The 16988-nt window shown below is 50.7% G+C and overlaps 2 protein-coding genes across 2 annotated transcripts; both read right to left on the bottom strand.

Annotated features, from left to right (window-relative positions):
* Positions 1 to 452: 452 nt before the first annotated feature.
* On the bottom strand, positions 453 to 9184 carry ZPR1 (ZPR1 zinc finger). Its single transcript, XM_084782658.1, has 14 exons — positions 8583 to 9184; positions 8313 to 8474; positions 7764 to 7854; positions 7403 to 7473; positions 6652 to 6738; positions 6269 to 6391; positions 5913 to 5960; positions 5675 to 5741; positions 5274 to 5344; positions 4433 to 4522; positions 3758 to 3868; positions 2466 to 2552; positions 2245 to 2310; positions 453 to 1002 (listed from the first exon to the last, which is right to left on the bottom strand). Exons 1-14 carry the CDS (start codon positions 8751 to 8753, stop codon positions 868 to 870), a joined length of 1380 nt encoding a protein of 459 aa, XP_084638784.1. The 5' UTR covers positions 8754 to 9184; the 3' UTR covers positions 453 to 867.
* Positions 9185 to 10444: 1260 nt separating this feature from the next.
* On the bottom strand, positions 10445 to 13211 carry APOA5 (apolipoprotein A5). Its single transcript, XM_084781596.1, has 4 exons — positions 13028 to 13211; positions 12742 to 12798; positions 12551 to 12650; positions 10445 to 12071 (listed from the first exon to the last, which is right to left on the bottom strand). The coding sequence occupies exons 2-4, from the start codon at positions 12779 to 12781 to the stop codon at positions 11120 to 11122; spliced, it is 1092 nt and encodes a 363-aa protein (XP_084637722.1). The 5' UTR covers positions 12782 to 12798; positions 13028 to 13211; the 3' UTR covers positions 10445 to 11119.
* Between the last annotated feature and the right edge of the window lie 3777 nt (positions 13212 to 16988).

Raw genomic sequence — 16988 nt, 5'->3', positions numbered from 1 at the left:
TTCGAGACAGGGTTTCTCTGTGTAGCTTTGGCTGTTCTGGACTTTACTTTGTAGACCAGGCTGGCCTCGAACTCACAGCGATCCATCCACCTGCCTCTCTCTCCCAAGTGCTGGGATTAAAGGCACGTGCCACCACACCCTGCAAGGAAACAATTTTTTGTTGTTGTTGATATTTTGAGACAAGGTTTCTCTGCATAGCAGTGGCTATCCTGGACTCACTTTTGTAGACCAGGCTGGCCTCGAACTCACAGCAATCCACCTGCCTCTGTCTCCCGAGTGCTGGGATTAAAGGCGTGCGCCATTCTTTTCTTTTTTAAAGATAGAATTTCATTACATGGCCCAAGCTCCCCTAAGTCTCCTGAGTACTGGGATTACAGGTGTGACACACCATGTCCAGCTTCCAGCAGCTGAATACAGAACATTCAGTAAGGACACAAATGCAGAGGCACGTGTTGGTTAAAAGCCATCACTTTAATGTAAGCATCTTCACCTATGCTCGCTAGGCCCCTCACACAGTCTTTGCTGCTGAAAGGTAGTACTTCAGATGCCCAAAGCCAGCTGCAACTTGTGTTTCACTTTCTCGAAGTACAGAGGTCAGGCCTGGAGGGCAGAGAGCGTATAGGCAAAAGGTGATGACAGATCACATGGTGTGTCTGGGGTTCTCACACTGACTTAAAACATCCAAAGCAAAGTCAAGGAGCACAGTAGGCCTGCAGCAGCTGTGCCGGCTGTTCACTTCACGGGCTTAGATTTCCAGCTCAAGCCGTTTCCTCCTCACCATGGGCATGGGCGCTCATCGCTTTCCAACAGTAATAAATAAGCCTGCGGTTTGAGTGGCAGTGGAGCTGGCCTGTGAGCTGCCCACTGCTACCGCTGTGGGGCCAGGCCTTCCTCGTAGCCCTCTGTCTTCATGTCATTGAGGCCGAGCTCCTCATTTTGGTCAAAGGTGCGCCTGTACCGCTCCACCTTCATCTCCGGGTCAGCTTCAGGGGCATACACATTCTGCAAGGCCGAGGGCAGACACCAGTGCCTGGGCATCCCTCCAGTCCCTCCCACAGGCGCTACTAACTCTCAACTTTCTAAGAACTCTACAGGATTTGTAGGGCCTCTAGTCCCCATGGCTACATAGTCTGCAAATGTGTGTGAGTGTGCGCACACACAACCACACAATCTAGTATCAAACCCAAGACCCTGTACGTGGCATATAAGTGCAATGACCAGCATCCCCAGTTCTAAGCATTTTTACATATGGGCCTTCTTATTAAAATTTTCAGCACTCCAGAGACTGAGGCAGAAAGACTTTGCCAGGCTACATAACAAAATCTTGTCTCAAAAAAAAAAAAAAGAAAAGAAAAGAAAAGAAAAAGAGGATAGGGGAGAGAGAGAGAGAGAGAGAGAGAGAGAGAGAGAGAGAGAGAGAGACTAGCAATGATCTGAACACTGTAAAGAACTTGGGCCAGTGTAACCAGACCACTGGTACTCAGGAATGCCACAGTAAGGACGAGGCCCTGGGCTCAGACCAACACCACAATCAACAAAATCCTGCTGCAGTTCTGCCAACTGCCACAAGCCTCAGCTCTCCTGTCCTGACCTCTAGACAGGCCTCTATTGCTCCTTACTTCACAGTCAGGATGCAGACTAGAAACTCCAGAGATGAGGAGTAAGAAGAGCGAGGCAAGCACCAGTCACAGGAAGAAGAAAGCATACTTCCTTACTCATTTGCCTTTGAACCTAGGGCTTTGAGCATGCTAGCCTAGTAGGTATTTATTCTTGGCTCCTTTTTTTCACTTTATTTTTATTTATTTATTTTTTATCTTAAGGCAGAGTCTTGGTTGGGTGTGGTGGCCTTTAATCCCAGCACTCAGGAGGCAGAGGCAGGCAGATCACTGTTTGAGGCCAGCCTGGTCTACAAAATGAGTCCAGGACAGCCAAGGCTACACAGGGAAACCCTGTCTTTAAAAAACTAAAAAAAAGGACAGAGGCTCACTAAACTGCAAAGGCTGGTCTTGAACTTGCAATCTTCATGGCCTAAGTCCCTAGTTTGCAGAGCTGCACTAGGTCTGGCCTGTTTACCTTTTGTTTCCCACACTTGGAATCCTGCCCCACCCCCACCCCCTTCCTTATCTTCCAAGTCCTTCCCAGAGCCCTCGTTGAAGACTCAGAAGTTGGTAAAGGGCTACCATGCAAATTCTATGAAGATGAGAAAATGCATCTCCATACAACAACCAGGAAGGCCCACCATACCTGCAGGTAACTGTTTCCTGCTGGATCGTTCATGATAAAGTGGGCCTTCATCTTGCCCTCGATGATCTGCAGAAGAGAGGAGGACATAGCAGGTAACTCTTACAGCAATCCTGGAAGGAAGAGGCTATGACTGGCAGACAGGAGCCAATCCAGTTTGCAAGATGCAGTTCCCAAAAGTTAACAGGGAGAATAGGACTGCAGGAATGGCCACGGCCTCTCACCTGGTCCATCTTCTGGCTAAACTCCTGCAGTTTCTCCGACTGATCAGGATTCGAGCTGTCGCCCAGTGTGAAAGGGTTCTTGGCTACCTGTAGCACACGGCAGCTGGATTACTACAACATCGACTGTATGGGTTACTAGGTTCAACCACAAACCAGGTGTGGGGAGCGGCGGGTGCCCAGGCACAGACGCCCGGTCTCCTTTTCCCACTCTGCCTTGCTGACTTAGGTAGGGGAGGTAGGGGGCAGAGAAAAGGACAGGAGAAGACATCTGAGGCTGCTTTGCCAAGAGGGAAACTGGCAATAGGAAATGCAATCTAGAGTTCTTACAGTATCGAATCCCAACCTGGAGAAGAAACACAACATACAATTTCCAAAAAGAAGCCAGGCAGCCGGGCATGGTGGCGCATGCCTTTAATCCCAGCCCTTGGGAGGTAGAGGCAGGCAGATCGCTGTGAGTTCGAGGCCAGCCTGGTCTACAAAGCAAGTCCAGGACAGCCAAGGCTACACAGAGAAACCATGTCTCAAAAAACCAAAAAGAAGAAGAAGAAGAAGAAGAAGAAGAAGAAGAAGAAGAAGAAGAAGAAGAAGAAGAAGAAGAAGAAGAAGAAGCCGCCGCCGCCAGGCACACTTACATATGAGCTTGCAATGCTAGCACATGAAAGGCTGAGGCAGGAGGACAGTGAATTCAAGGTTAGCCTCAATTACATGGTAAAATCATCTCTCAAATAAGTAAAATAAACTAAGTTATAAAAATCTAATATAATTATGTACTGCTTTTTAGGAAATACCAACAAGAAAAGTCTTCACATATTCATTACCAATATAATCTTTCTGAATTTTTAAAAATGTGGTTGGATACAGCAGATTCACCATACACGTATGCTATAGAGTGTAGATGCCCAGAAGACCCTTTTCTCTGTATTGCAGTGAAATAAATGACTTACTCAAGATCACAAATGACTATATTGTCCCACAGTTAGCCTTGTTAGCCTTGAGAATTTCCATTCAAAATTTCCTGTAATTAACTTCGCTTCATAATCCATACTTAAATCTCTTAAACCAGCTTTAAAGCAAAAACAAAAAACAAAAACAAACAAAAAATAAAAAACAAAACCTAACCAAACCCCAGCTATAAGCAACAATTTTGAAATTGTTTTGGTAGGGGGCGTTTGAGATGGGGCCCCAGCTTCTCAAATGTTGGGCTACAGGCCCACGACACTGGACCCGGCCACACCACCACGTCCCTTCCCCAGGCCCGCTGCTAAAAGAAGCCTCAGCACTCTCGCACTCACCAGCTCGCGGATGTCTTTCAGCAGCCCTTCTAGAGTGGTGAACTTGCCCCCAAGGACAGCCATTCCCAGTTCAAACTCGAGCTCCGGGATTTCCACGCTACAGGTCTCAGACTGTAAGACAACAGGTCAAATTAAGGCTTAAATCAGATGGCAGCGTAGCTTCGTACAGGAGCCCTGTCTAGCATTACAGAGGCCCCAGGTTCAATCCATAGCACCAGACAGATGGACAGACATACAGAAAGACAAACTGATTTAAACCAGGAACAAAGAAAGCCAATGAAATTAGTAATCTACTGACAGTTTGAAGACAAAGTCGAAGTGCTAGTTTTCTCTGAGTAGCTGACTAAATGCCAGGGACTCACCCCCGCCCCCCATCTGAACTAATAAGAAACTAGCATAAAAAACTGCAACGGAGTCATAGCTGCACTACTGGGTACCTGTCATTAGGGTCACAGAAGAGCCCATACAGCCCATGGAAACTGAAAAGCAGCCAAGTCATGGCTCAGAAAGATCATGGGCCACCTTCTGAGGCTGCGGTCCCAATCACAGAAAAACCCTACTCAGGGCCACTCAAGCCCAGGGGAGCTATGGGGCTCCTTGCACTGTTGAATACTAAAACAACTTCCTAGACAGCAGCAGCTCTGTGAGAACAGCTATCTCCAAGCGGGCTGTTACCTTGAGCAGGTCTCTGGTCATGTCTGAGGGATCTGTGATGTGAAGGGTGATCCTGGTACCCAGGGGCTCTACCGCTCCTCCAGACTTCACCTGTAGAAATGATGGTCAGAGGCTGCCCCAGGGAAGACCCCAAGCTTCACCTGGTGCCAGAAAGACTTCAGCTTTATGTACGCTTCCACTGACAACTTCCAATGACAGCCTTCTAATCCAGCTAGGGCAGCAGTGACCAAAAGAAAAATCGCCAAGTGTCCGTAGGAATGCTGTGTCCCAGCCCTGGTAGCATGCCAAATTTAGCCTGAAACCCTGAATATACCTTTTTAAAAAAAAAATCCTGATTATCAGGGCTTGAAAGAGACTTACAAGCAATTCAGTCCCATCAATGCATTCACTGTAATAGCCTAAGATTTCAGTCAGGGCTGGGATGTAGCTCACTAGCAGCACACTTGCCTACTATGCATTAGGCCCAGGTTTGCTGTCCCCTGCACCCGCTACCAAAAGGAAGCTTAGTCAGCATATGCTCAACACACTTGGGGAAGCGGGGCTTACAACCTCCACAGCAGCCATCAAATCATCCCAGACAGTTCTCTTAAAGTTCTTCACTTAAGAGTTGCAATCTGCCCAACTCCCAGCCCCCCTGAGTAGTTAAAGCCCCTCCCCCAGGTCAGCTTTCCATCCATCCTGCATTCTGGGGTACTTCCAACTTTCCCTCCCGAGGCTAATTCTCAACTCCTTCATCAGCTCTTCCCCGACACTGAGCCCACGAAAGTCCTAATCACAGCCACGCCCATCCGAAGCCGGCATGCTACTCCAAAGGCACTCCCCAGCAATGGAGGCCACGTACCTCGTTAGTCCGATGCCCACAATTCTCACAGTTGGTGGCCATAATGATAACCTCTTTAAAGTGGGGGATCTCTGCAAGACGGGGTTAAGGAAGTCTATCTGCTTCCTGGATCGCAAGACCCCTCCTTCCTCTAAGGAAAAGAAAAGCCAACCCACACACAAACAGATGCTGGACCCAAGACTGGAGGAAATACTCCATGAGACAGCCCACTTCCAGGTCCTGTGTTCACAAACATTTGAAGACCTGGCCACGTACAGAAGCGAAGGTCTGAGTACATGAGAGGCTCAGCCTCCTCACTGCGGGTAAAGCACTGGCTCTCCCTGAAGGGAAGGCTCCCATCTTTAATATATGCTCATGCCGGAGTCAGATGAAGAGCAACCCAACTGCCTGATGAAAGATACGGACAAGCTTCATGTTGGTCTGAGCTGGGGCATTGCACTCTGGGCAGTTTGTGTTGAACTGGAGCACCTGGAACACAATATGGGGGCACGGACTGATCACCACCCCCCACCCAGTCAAGCTGACAGTCAGTTGGAACGCTAGTGGTCACCCATGTTAGGTGTGGCAGTGAGAGAGGACGTATGATCAGTCTCAAGCCACAACTCTGCTATGTCTGCAACGGGAGCCGACACCACTCACTTCGTTTCTTAGGTCTTCCTCTTCCGATTTCTCTTCTGGTGCTTCTGCCTAAAAGAACAGAGGCACAAATCACAAGCTGGCAGGTAGTCCTCAGCCTCCCCAACACCCTGACCTGCTTAGACAGAGAGAATGCTTATAAGGTGCCAACTCACAGGACGGACAGAGAAGCCAAAGCAAATGCCCAATGAAGGGAAGGACAGGGCCCACGATGGGGTTCCTGTGACTGCCGCACAAATCCTAACGTGGGTCTGATGAGAGGCTGACACAGGAGGCACTGGGTGGTGGCGGCAGCAACAGCAAAGTACCTCGTTAGAGACCCAGGACGCAGGACAACCCCAGTGCATCAGTGCACTCACTTGGAGCCCCAGCATCTCAGCTTGCTGTGCGGTCCGGCTGTAGTGTGTGATCACCAAGGCGTCATCTTTCTGGGGAGCACGTGGGTTTTCTACAAAACTGTTTCCCGAGGGATCGTCAATGATCTAACAGACAAGTGAGGAGAGAGTAAAACAAATCACATATACCCTCCATCCACAGTAGCAAGAATCTAGTCTGTTTTTTAATATTTTGAGTCTGGGCTTCAGTGCAATGGCCTATAACCTGCTATGTAGTCAAGGATGACCCCAAACTCTTGATCTTCTTGCCCCACTTCCGGGTTCTGGGGTTACAGGCGTCAGTTAATCTCAGTGGTCTGTCCCCTCCCTCCTTCCATCGAAAGCTGCTGCAGTCGCTCAGTATTTACCAGAGTGAAAGGGGAAGCCATTTGCTTGAGGTCCTTCAGTTTGCCAATGAACTCATCAATTCTTTCAGCTATGGCACCTTCCATTGCCTACCACGAACAGAATAAGAACACCAGACCCGGTAATACACCTCAGGCCCCAACCCTCTCACCCTCTATCACTTCCAGCAGACCATCAGCGTCAATCATAGAGCGGGGGCGCAGGGAGCCAAACGTCACAGTGAGATACAACAGGCCAATCTGAAGTGTATAAGTGACGCGGGGTAGGAGGTGGGGCTTAGTTTCTCTCTCACCCCACCACTTGGCTATCACGCCAGCTCCATGGGGAATCTGTTGCTTCTGGCCTACAAAGGCATCAGCCATCACATATACACACTCACACACACGCACATAACACATCATTAAAAATAAGTTCCTTCAAAAATTCAAAATTCTGTTATGTCTCTCTAGCCAGTTAGGAAGACATGACTACATATGCAATTACATTATTTCTATAACAAGTATCGATGTAAAAAAAAAAAAAGAAAATACCCAGGAAGCTATAGCTAACCCAACGTATTACACTAAGGTGAAATCTGAGTATACACTGGAGGAGGGACATGGAAAAACAGCACCGTTATGCGCTTTGTCAAAAAGTTCCCCAGCATTTGGTCAGACACAGTTCAGCTACAGGGAAATCTGACTCTATTTTGACCGAAACAATAGTTCCTTGAGTTGCTGCAATTTGATAAAAAAAAAAAAAACCCTTGCTCACCCTTCGTGTGGGCTGGTCCTGTTCCAGGCCAGAGATTGCACGGCTGATCAGTCCTTCAACAGTGGTCAGAGCTTGTAAATGAAACACAAGTGAATGCTGGCTTGCTATCACACACTTCCATGACCCTCAGCGTCTTACCTGAACTCTGTAGGCCTTGCTTTCCTCGGCTGTAAAGTTCTCAAATAAGCAAATCATGGTCCGTCTTACAGGCACTCTTAAGCCATTTTACCATAACTTTCTACTTACATTAAAACATGAAAATCCACTATGATTACATGGCTCAGCACTAGGCCTGACCTGGCACCAGGCTTGCAAGAAAATCGCTAAGATTTCTGCTCAAATACCTGATCTTAAAACTCACCTCCCTTTTGGCTGAAAGCTGGAATTTCAAAATCCAGCTCGGGGATCCTTGTGGTGGCAGAGTCTGTCTTCACCACTTCTCTGTTCATGTCCTGGACAGAAAGGAAAAACGCTCTAGCAAAAGAGGTCAGCGATATGGCTTCTCCTCGGGAAATAACCAGAGTGTCTCTCTGTCAGATGCCGGCCTAGATGTTTGTTCTTCCCACCTTCCATTCAGAAGAGTCCAAACTACTTCAGAATAGGACGGATGGTGTGAGCCAGACTACCCAGAAGGTGAGAAAACTACCCATAAAGTCCTGCTCGCTCAATACATCCCTCTCAAAACAAAATTCGCAAAACAACATTCACTAATCAAAGCAGCTGGGCAGAGACCAGCACCCCCAATACCACTGCCAAAGGAGGGCACTAACATAGCCAATAAAGGTCTGACGGCCAGGACCAGAGCTGTAGACTCGGTCCAACTCTCACTCTCTCTCCCCTCTCCCCCCTCCCCCTCCCCCCCCCTCTCTCTCTCAAACCGGGGCGGGTACCTGCTCTGGGACACGCTCACCTCTTGGCCCTTAACGGTCAAGGTGTAGCGTACTCCCTGATCCTGGATCCTGCCTGCTGACTGGATCTCCGTGTTGTTCCAGCCACAGTGCTCGCAAGAAAAGGAGCTCACGATTATTTCTCTAAAGAAGGGGATCTTGGTGAGCAGAAGCCGCGTCACGCCCTAAGGAAGCAGAAGAAGCGATGGGGAGAATGACTTTAACTCGTTTGCACTCTGCGCCGGAGCTGCTTCTGGGTGCCCGGCTGGGTGGTCCGCGGCCCCCAGACTCACGTTCCGGTAACAGTTCATGCACAGTGACTCGATCTCCGTGGGCTGCTGCTCCTCATCCTCGGCGCTGAGGGGCCGGAACAAAGGCCCGGTGGGCGGCGACCCAGCCGCAGCGGGCGAGGGTCCAACAGCAGCCCCCGGGGGCCCGGGCTGCACAGCCCCGCTGGCCGACATCACCCCCACGCGCTACTCAGGCGGCTGCTTCCAGCTTCCGGCTTCCGGCGCTCCAGCGGCCTCACTTCCTCCAGCCGCTGTTTTCCCGCCCCTTCTTAAAGAGGCCGCAGACACTGCGCCTGGTAGGTCAGTCTCTGACAAAGACTTCCGTTTCCTGGACTGCACTTCCGTAGCCAGCTAGGACCCTTGCAACTCGGACACCGGTGGTTGTGGCTCCACCATAAGGGCAGTCTAACTGTTGGTCCCTAAATCTATGTAAAATGCCTGAGGCTAGACGGGCGCGTTAGCACAAGCCTGTAATCCCAGCAGAAGCTGGTGGGTCTCTGAGTTCAAGGCCAGCCTGGTCTACAAAGCGAGTCTCGTAGAGCCAAGGCTACACAGAGAAGAAACCCTATCTCGGAAAACAAAACAAAAGTGCCTGACTTGCCTTGGAATCCCCTAGGCTGTGCGCTCCAAGCTTCCTTCTTCATGATGAGCCGGAACTTGCCTGGGTCCTCCCCTCCTTGCTAGTCTGTTCCCCCAGTCCCCCCATTTTTGTCCTCATAAGCACCTCCCCTAATTCTAACTTTGAATACACAGCCTTTATTTTTATCGCTTCTCATCCCCACCGCATTCACTGATTTATCCCTCCCTGTCTCCTAACAAATCACCCTGCTTTGTGGGTTTCTTTCTTTCTTTCAAGTTTCCTTTATAGCACTTCCTCTATGGTCTTGGACCATAACCCAGTTCCATGGCTGACACTGACTACATCTATAGTATCAGGGGTGACAAGTGTGTGATCACGGGGAGCTGAGCTTCATATAGGACCGTGCTGGGAGTGGTCAAGAATCCCAGGCAGAGCTAGGAAGGACGGGTGCTGGGCAGGACAGGGGAGTGCATAGAAGGGTTTGTGCTTTCCTTTTCCCCACCCCATCCAGTTTCACTGGTACCCGGTGAGCTTTGATAACAGAGTGAGTGTGTATACAAAAGAGGAGAGTTAAGAGTTTTTAGGCTGAGCAAGGTGGCACACACTTGTGATCCCAGCACTTGGGGAGGCAGAGGCAGGCGGATCTCAGAGTTTGAGGCCAGCCTGGTCTACAAAATGAGTCCAGGACAGCTAAGGCTACACAGAGAAACCCTGCCCTAAAGGAAAAAAAAAAAAAACAAACCAGAGCTTTTAGATCTCCAAGCACGGTGGTTCATGCTGTTAATCCCAGCACTTAGGAGGCAAAGACAGGCAGATCTCTATGAGTTTAATACTAACCTGATCTTCATAGTGTGTTCCAGGCCAGCAAAGACTACATAGTAAGCTGGGGGGGGGGGGGGAGATAGATTGGGTCCCAAGAGATGAAGAATCAGGAACACCAGTCAGGACCAGGGGTGAGAGGCTCCCTGGGGGGTTCAGGTAACCGGGGTGTGCTTCTCCAGTGACAGCCTGAATTCCATGGTGAACAGACTGTGGAACATGACAGGTGCAGAGCTAGGCTCCACAACAGAGCCTACCCCACCCCCAACTGTGACAGCCATTGTCTAGCCAGGAGTCTCGCAGCAGGACTCACCCAGAGTGAACCACTAGGACAGATCAGGAACGGAAAGGGGACGAAAAAGAGCAAGCAAGGGTAAAAGTGGCTGGTGGGCGTGTTGGGGGCGGGCAGTGGGAAGGCACTTGCTCTCAGATGCTGTCCAATGAGAGTCACACCAGGCCAACAAAGTTCCATTATGGGCATCTATTTCACTTCAAAAGTCAGTTTCACCCTGAGAGTCAGGAGGTGGGGACTGAAAATGAGGAGGACACACAGTTTGCTCCCTACAGGGTTTTTGGGAGCCCTCACAGTATGGAGGGCTCAGGTCCTTATTTGGGCTCAGGGTTATGTAAGGAAATCGGGGCTCTGGCCCCATCCCACCACTGACCCAGCAGCAGCACCACGGGTAGGAACGTACACACACCATCGTACGCTTTCTGCGTCACAGTCTCCTCTGGCTCTCTTCCAACAAGAGCTCTCCCAGCAGCCCTGGGGAGACACGGAGCTCCCTTCTGTGGAGCAGCTGTAACAGTGACCATCAGGAGCCAGACTCCAGGCTGTAGCAGCACAGGCGTCCAGCACTATCATGGCAGACAGTCTCCCCTGGCACACAATCTCCCCGCTCCCTTATGGGGGTTCCCAAATGAGCACCAGAAGCTGGTTTTGCAAAAACCTACTGAGTGTAATACACCTGAGTGGGGGAACTGAGGAGGCTGAATAGGCCGCGGCAACAGTCCCTTTGGTGGCCTCACATATACTGTGCAGCAGGACCCATCCCCCACTGCCCGTTAGGCCATGCTAGATTGAGGCTCAGGGCCCAGGGATCCCCCAGACAATGAGCTGGGGCGTGAACCTGAGTGACCCTCAAGGCTCTTTCAGATTACTATGGCCTTGGTCATGAAGGCTATAGCTGATGTCTTCCCACAGGTCATCCAGTCGGCTCTGCAGTCTGTTCAGGGCCTTATTACTGTCCCCATGTCCCAACTCTGGAGCAAAGGCGCTGTGGCTAGGCGGGGGTGGTGCTAGCTGTTGCTGGATTTCCTCTGTCTCCTGGTCAATGGCCTGAGTGAATGCGGCTATCTGCAGGAAGGTGTCATGTCGAAAAGCCTGGAGTCTCTGGCGTACCTCCTCAGAGAGAGCCTGAGGGTCCGGGGAGTCTCCATCCTCTGCCCCATCTGCGCTGAGGCGGATGAAGGCGCTGAGCTCCTCCCGCAGCTGGTCCAGGTTGCTCTGGATGCTGGTGTGCAGGTCTTTTGCCTTAAGTGTGAGTTTGTGGGACAGAGTCTGCACGCAGCGACTGAGTCGCGCGGGACTGGCAGCCGCGTGCGGAGCGACACTGCGATGTAGCTCCTGCACGTGGTGCCCAATGCCGGTCACCAAGCGTTCTGCGTAAGGATGGAAGAGCTCTTTGACCCGATCCGTGTGGTGCCGCACTCGGCTTTGCATTTGCTGCAGCAGGCTCAGCGCCTCGTCCACGCCCCCCAGCAGCTGGGCCTTGGTGTCTTCCCCCACCAGGCGCAGCTGCTCTTGCAGCTCCTGCACGCTCAGGCCCACCTGCTCCATCAGCTCCACCGTGTAGGGTTTCAGCTGCTGCTTCAAGTCCTCCAAGTTCCAGCCTACCAGCTGGTGCTTCGCGGCCATGTAAGGCTCCAGGCGCGCGCTCACCTCCGCCAGCTGCTGCTGCAGCTGCCTCCGAATACCTTCTGGATCCTGCGCCAGGCGGGGAGGCTCCTTCCCGGGCCCGCTCAAGGGGCCCAGCTTTTCCAGGAAATTGTTCATATTGTAGGGGTCTTGCTCAAAGCTACTTTTCAGACTCCTGGGGAAAGACAAAGACAGAGAACCAGGCCATTCATTTGAGTGCTAACCTTGAACATCTCCCTTGCCCCGGAGCTGTGGGACCACCAATACTCTCTGCGGAAGCCAGGATAGGAGGAATGGCGCCAGAGCCAAGTCCCGACCCCGGCCAACCACACCCTCACATGCGGAGCACATTTGGCACCGCGTGAGCGATTTAGCCCTTCAGTGCCATCCAAAACAGGCGTCACACACGTGCCAGGATTCACGCCATCCTGACATTCTGTGGCCTGCTAATCTCAGGTGCCACAACTCAGTGGAAAAAAGGAGCAACAGGGCAGGAGAGACTTGGGCAGAGAGTGACCAAGATGACTAAGGTGTGCTTGGGCAGGCGCAAGCACGATTGGCTCCCTCAGCTTCCCTATAAGCCACAGAGCTGAGGGCTTATCCCACAGTAAGGTTGTCTCACACCCTCACGGCCCCCTCGCCCAAACCACTCACTCGCGTGCCAGCTTCGGCTGCTGGCCCATCATGCCTTTGCCCCGGCTGCTCTGGCTGAAGTAATCCCAGAAGCTCTTCCGTGCCTGCGTGGTTGCAAACACTGCAGAGAAAGATGAGACCATAGCTAAGGGCCAGGGCCCACGATCCCACCTTCACTTCCAGCCCACACTGAAGTCAGACGGAAGACCCACCTGAGAGGAGGGCAAGGGCCCAAGTAATCACTGCAGCCATGCTTTCCAAGATGCACCCTGAGAACGAAGGTAGGCAGAGGCTTGATCAGGAGGAGAAGCAAAGGACGGGGCTGGATCTAGCAAGCCTGCTCTAGGGCCTGCTGGCTCCAAATGCTGGTAATTCTTCCCAGTGTGTAGGTAGCATCATGTTGAAGGCTCCAAAGAGCTTAACTAGATACTTAGAGGTGAGGGTGAGGGCGGAGGGGTGGGTATCTTCCTCAAACAAGAAGAGTGGATTGCCTCTTACCTCAGTCACAAAAGAGGGAGTCTCGAACTCAGGCTGCACTACAGAGATTTCCAGTTCACCTCAGTGCAACCTAGCTCCCTTCTTTGTCTGTCTTCCTGCCTCCGACCCCATTTTATGGATGAGAAACTGGCAGGAGGGACTCTGTTGGGCCATCTCTGCAGCTCTCTCCTACAATTGCAGCCGCCCTCCCCTCCCCAACCCCCACCATCCCTGTGCCGTGCAGGCTCACCTGCTCAGTTCTGGGCACAGAGCACAGACATTCTGCTTTATACTCCAGGGGCCCGGGACTCTGACAACAAGTACTCTGAGCAAACACCACGTGGAGGTTCAGAGAAGGATGACCCCAGCTGGCTGCTGGCACTCACCTTTCCCCTTCTCCCGGTGCTGTGGGAGTTAATAAGCTCCCCGGCCTCAGGAGGACCCCAGTAGAGAAGACGCTTCCTGGGGCCCTTACGAAGAGTTGGTAGAGCTCACCCCCTAAATCCTATGACCTCCAGCCACCCCATTTTCTTGCTGACTGGCCTGCCAATAGACACCACTTGTTTCTCTACTGAGGGCCCTGCCCTTACTTAACTCCACAGGGCGCTCTGCACTAGCCAGTCCCCCAGAGGAACGGTGTCCAGAATTGGCTAGAGCCTGGGCTGGCCTTACCTGTGGCCACCGGGACAGCCTGAGAAGAGTCATTGTTTATAGGGTCACAGACCCTCCTGCCTCTGCATTTGAGAAGTAATCCTGGATTGAGCTGGAAAAGCCAGGCCCCGTTGAAGATGGGTGGGTAAGCTGTATCTGGATCAGGGGTTAGCACACCCCCCCACACCCCCTCCCCCAGGCCTCTTCCTCCATTGGGAAGGCTGGGCTTCTGAGGAGGGGATGCCTGGAAGCCTGGAGTTTTCTCTATGACAAGCTTGTTCCGTGTGCTAACACATTCATACTTGAGTGCTACATCCTTACTCTTAAATGCTCCCAACCTTCAATTCGTCCCCTTGCCTTCACTCGCACACTGTCACAGTTGCTTCTCTCCTCGGTTGCACTCAGAACCTTCTGCAGCCAGCCACGGTTCCACCCAGTTCAGCCCCCTCCCCTTCTCCCCACACAAAACCTTGGCCATTCCCTGAGCCACTTACCTCTCAGGCCTACGTACCAGGCATGGGGACGTATGCCAATAATTACAGCGCTGGAGGGGCTGAGGCAGGATTAACAAGTTTGAGGCCAGCCTGGGATGCAACGCAAGGTTCTACCTCAAAAATACAAAACTAAGAAAAAGAAGCTGCAGAAATCACCGCTCAGCCCAGCACTTGAGTCATTAGAGAAAGGGCATAGGTCAGTTGATAGAGTACTTTCCCAGCAGTTATAAAGCCCAGAACCAAGGGCCAGCACCCCATTAAGCAGTATGGGTGGCACACGCCTGTAATCCTGAGACAAGGAAATTATAGGGACATGAAAGGAACAGGAATTCATTCTAGAATCTGAATGGAGCCTGTCACATAATAAGCAAGAACACCTACACAATTCCCATTTGCTATCTGTTAGGATTCAGCCCTCCCGACAAATGGCTGAGGTAGCTATCATATCAAAGTGGACCTGACCTCCAGGTTCTCCCTGAATCCCTCAGTCCTGAACCTCCTAGCTGGCACACCCCACCCCTTACCCTAAACGTCTCCAGCCCCAGGGGTGGGGGTTGGGGGGGTAGGGGGTGGAGGGTACCCTACTTTCCTGTATCCCCACGGACTAGATTTTTCAAGTGATTGTAATACTATCAGGTACCCTCAGGAACTACCCACAGATAAGATAGTAACATCAAACTTCACCAAAGTTCTGTGTTTGACTGCTATAAAAACAGTGAGCCAAGCAGGGTATGGTAGCGCACGTCTTTAATCCCAGCACTCGGAAGGCAGAGGCAGAGGCAGGCAGATGGCTGTGAGTTCGAGGCCAGCCTGGTCTACAAAGCAAGACCAGGACAGCCAAGGCTATGCAGACAGACCCTGTCTCAAAAAACAAAAACAAAAAACAGTGAGCCATGCCTCTCCCTAGAGGACCCCTCACCTGAGCATGTCTTACATTTTCCTGAACACCTCTCTCTCCTAATATTCGTACTTTAGCCTAAATTATAATGACTTTTAGTAATTTCCAGTCCAGTTCTGAGTTACTGTATCAGCTAGTCTCGAATTTTTTTTTCTTTTTAAGAGATTGTTTTTTAACATCTGTGTATATGTGTCTGTGGCACTCGCAGAAGGGAGAGGGTGCTTCTGGAGGCCAGAAGGGGGTGTCGGAGACCCCGGACTGGAGTTACATGCATTTTTTGGGCTGAGACCTGAACCCGGGTCCTCTACAGAAGCAGCCGGTGCTCTGGCCTGTTGAGCCCACCTCTCCAGCCCCGGAGCCATAACACGTCCTCTCCTCACTGAAGACTGTGCTTGAGGCACATGGAGCAGCTTCTGCCTTTCTGACTGAACCTAGACAAACGGGAAGGGTGGAGGCGAGGCACAGTCTGCTTTCTTGTCTGGCATGACTTCAGTGCTGGCTTGTTTAGAATAGATGGAAATATGTGTGTGCTTGTTTTGTGGTGTGTGTAAATGAAAGCAGTTTTATAAGTAAAAATGATGAAATGTTGGTCATTTCACGTAGTTCTACCTAACACGATATGTTCCTATGCAAGTTGGTATATCTGTTTTCCCACAGTGTTGTTAGTGCATGCGTCAGTTCGCATCACAAAGGCAGGGTTGCTAAAAATATACATATTGATGGTGGGACCACTTTGAACAATGAGGAACTAAAATATTAGGCCTAAGTAATGTAGAAAATGGGAAAGAACAGATCAAAGCGAGCGCATTTTCCAGCCTTGCATTATCCAGGGAGGAGAAAGGAATATTGATCATCTCTCGCTCTTTATGGCAGGCAACAGTATTAAAGTTTTAAGGAGAATCCATCAAATGAACAGAAAAAAAAAAAAGAATGACTTTCAAACTGGGAGATGGGGAGAGACTAAAGAGCACTGGGCTCCTCTCCTAACAGATGAGGGCTGATCCCCTGCACTCACCTCAAGCTGTTTCCTAAAAGCCCAATAAGCTGTCATCAAAGTGCTCTTTTTTAAATAGTGCATAAATCCATGAGGAGGATATAAAAGGAGACGAAAACAACAATACTTTGGAAACTGTAAACTTACTGACAGTCAAAATAGTAGTTACTTGGAACACCCGAAATGGTGGATTTTGAAATGGCAGTCCAAAAAACCAAGGACTTGCCCTATGAGTAGCAATGGCACTAAAAATGCAGCAGCTGACTCAAAATATGTAGGAGAAACCGTTGTGTCCTTTGACTCTGCTTTGTAAGGTCATTGTCCCTCCACTAAGGAAACAGCTGTAGGGTGTCTCACCCATGGAAGACAAGGTGTGCCTGGGGTGGTGGCCACGCCTTTAATCCCAGCACTCAGGAGGGCCGAGAAGGTGGCCAACCTGGGCTACCGAGAGTTCCAGGACTGCCAGCGCTACACAGAGCAATCCTGTCTCAAGAAAAAAAAAGAAAGAAAATAAAGTCAAATATCAGTCCTAACCTTTCTCTATGCATCTGTCTGGTTGGGTTTGAGACAAGGTCTCAGTGTGTAGACATAACTGGCCCAGAACTCACAGCCCTCTAGCCTCAGGCTCCGAAGCTCAAGTTATGATCAAGGCATTTCTGGTTAGAACATTATCAGGGAGAGGTGGGGATCTCCCCTCACACCGCACTGGGAGGCACATCGTGGTGGGTCCTTTCCCTTGCCTCGTTCTGGGAGGAACAGAGAGAAAGAACTGAGAATGCAAGTGAGGCTTCTGTGCAGACACCTTTGTAAAAAAAAAAAATTATTTAGAGGGAGGTGGGAGGGTGTGTGTGTGTGTGTGTGTGTGTGTGTGTGTGTGTGTGTGTGTGTTTATGAATGTGCATGCCATGGCACACATGTTGAAAACATACGGAAGTCAATTCTCTC

Source organism: Acomys minous (genome assembly GCF_964271855.1).
Source record: "Acomys minous genome assembly, chromosome: 5".
NCBI classification, from domain to species: Eukaryota; Metazoa; Chordata; class Mammalia; order Rodentia; family Muridae; genus Acomys; species Acomys minous.
The sequence above is the reverse complement of the archived record's forward strand: the minus strand, read 5'-3'. Positions and strand labels throughout refer to the sequence as shown.

Excerpts from the sequence above, each read along its gene's own strand:
- APOA5 (XM_084781596.1), bottom strand. The coding sequence starts at position 12,781 with ATGGCTGCAGTGATTACTTGGGCCCTTGCCCTCCTCTCAG. Across the intron at positions 12,651-12,741 it reads GGCCCTTGCCCTCCTCTCAG|TGTTTGCAACCACGCAGGCA; the intron begins GTGGGTCTTCCG and ends CTTTCTCTGCAG. Across the intron at positions 12,072-12,550 it reads CAGCCGAAGCTGGCACGCGA|GAGTCTGAAAAGTAGCTTTG; the intron begins GTGAGTGGTTTG and ends GTCTTTCCCCAG.
- ZPR1 (XM_084782658.1), bottom strand. The coding sequence starts at position 8,753 with ATGTCGGCCAGCGGGGCTGTGCAGCCCGGGCCCCCGGGGGCTGCTGTT. Across the intron at positions 7,474-7,763 it reads AGCTTTCAGCCAAAAGGGAG|CTCTGACCACTGTTGAAGGA; the intron begins GTGAGTTTTAAG and ends TTCATTTACAAG. Across the intron at positions 6,392-6,651 it reads TGGCTTCCCCTTTCACTCTG|ATCATTGACGATCCCTCGGG; the intron begins GTAAATACTGAG and ends CTTGTCTGTTAG.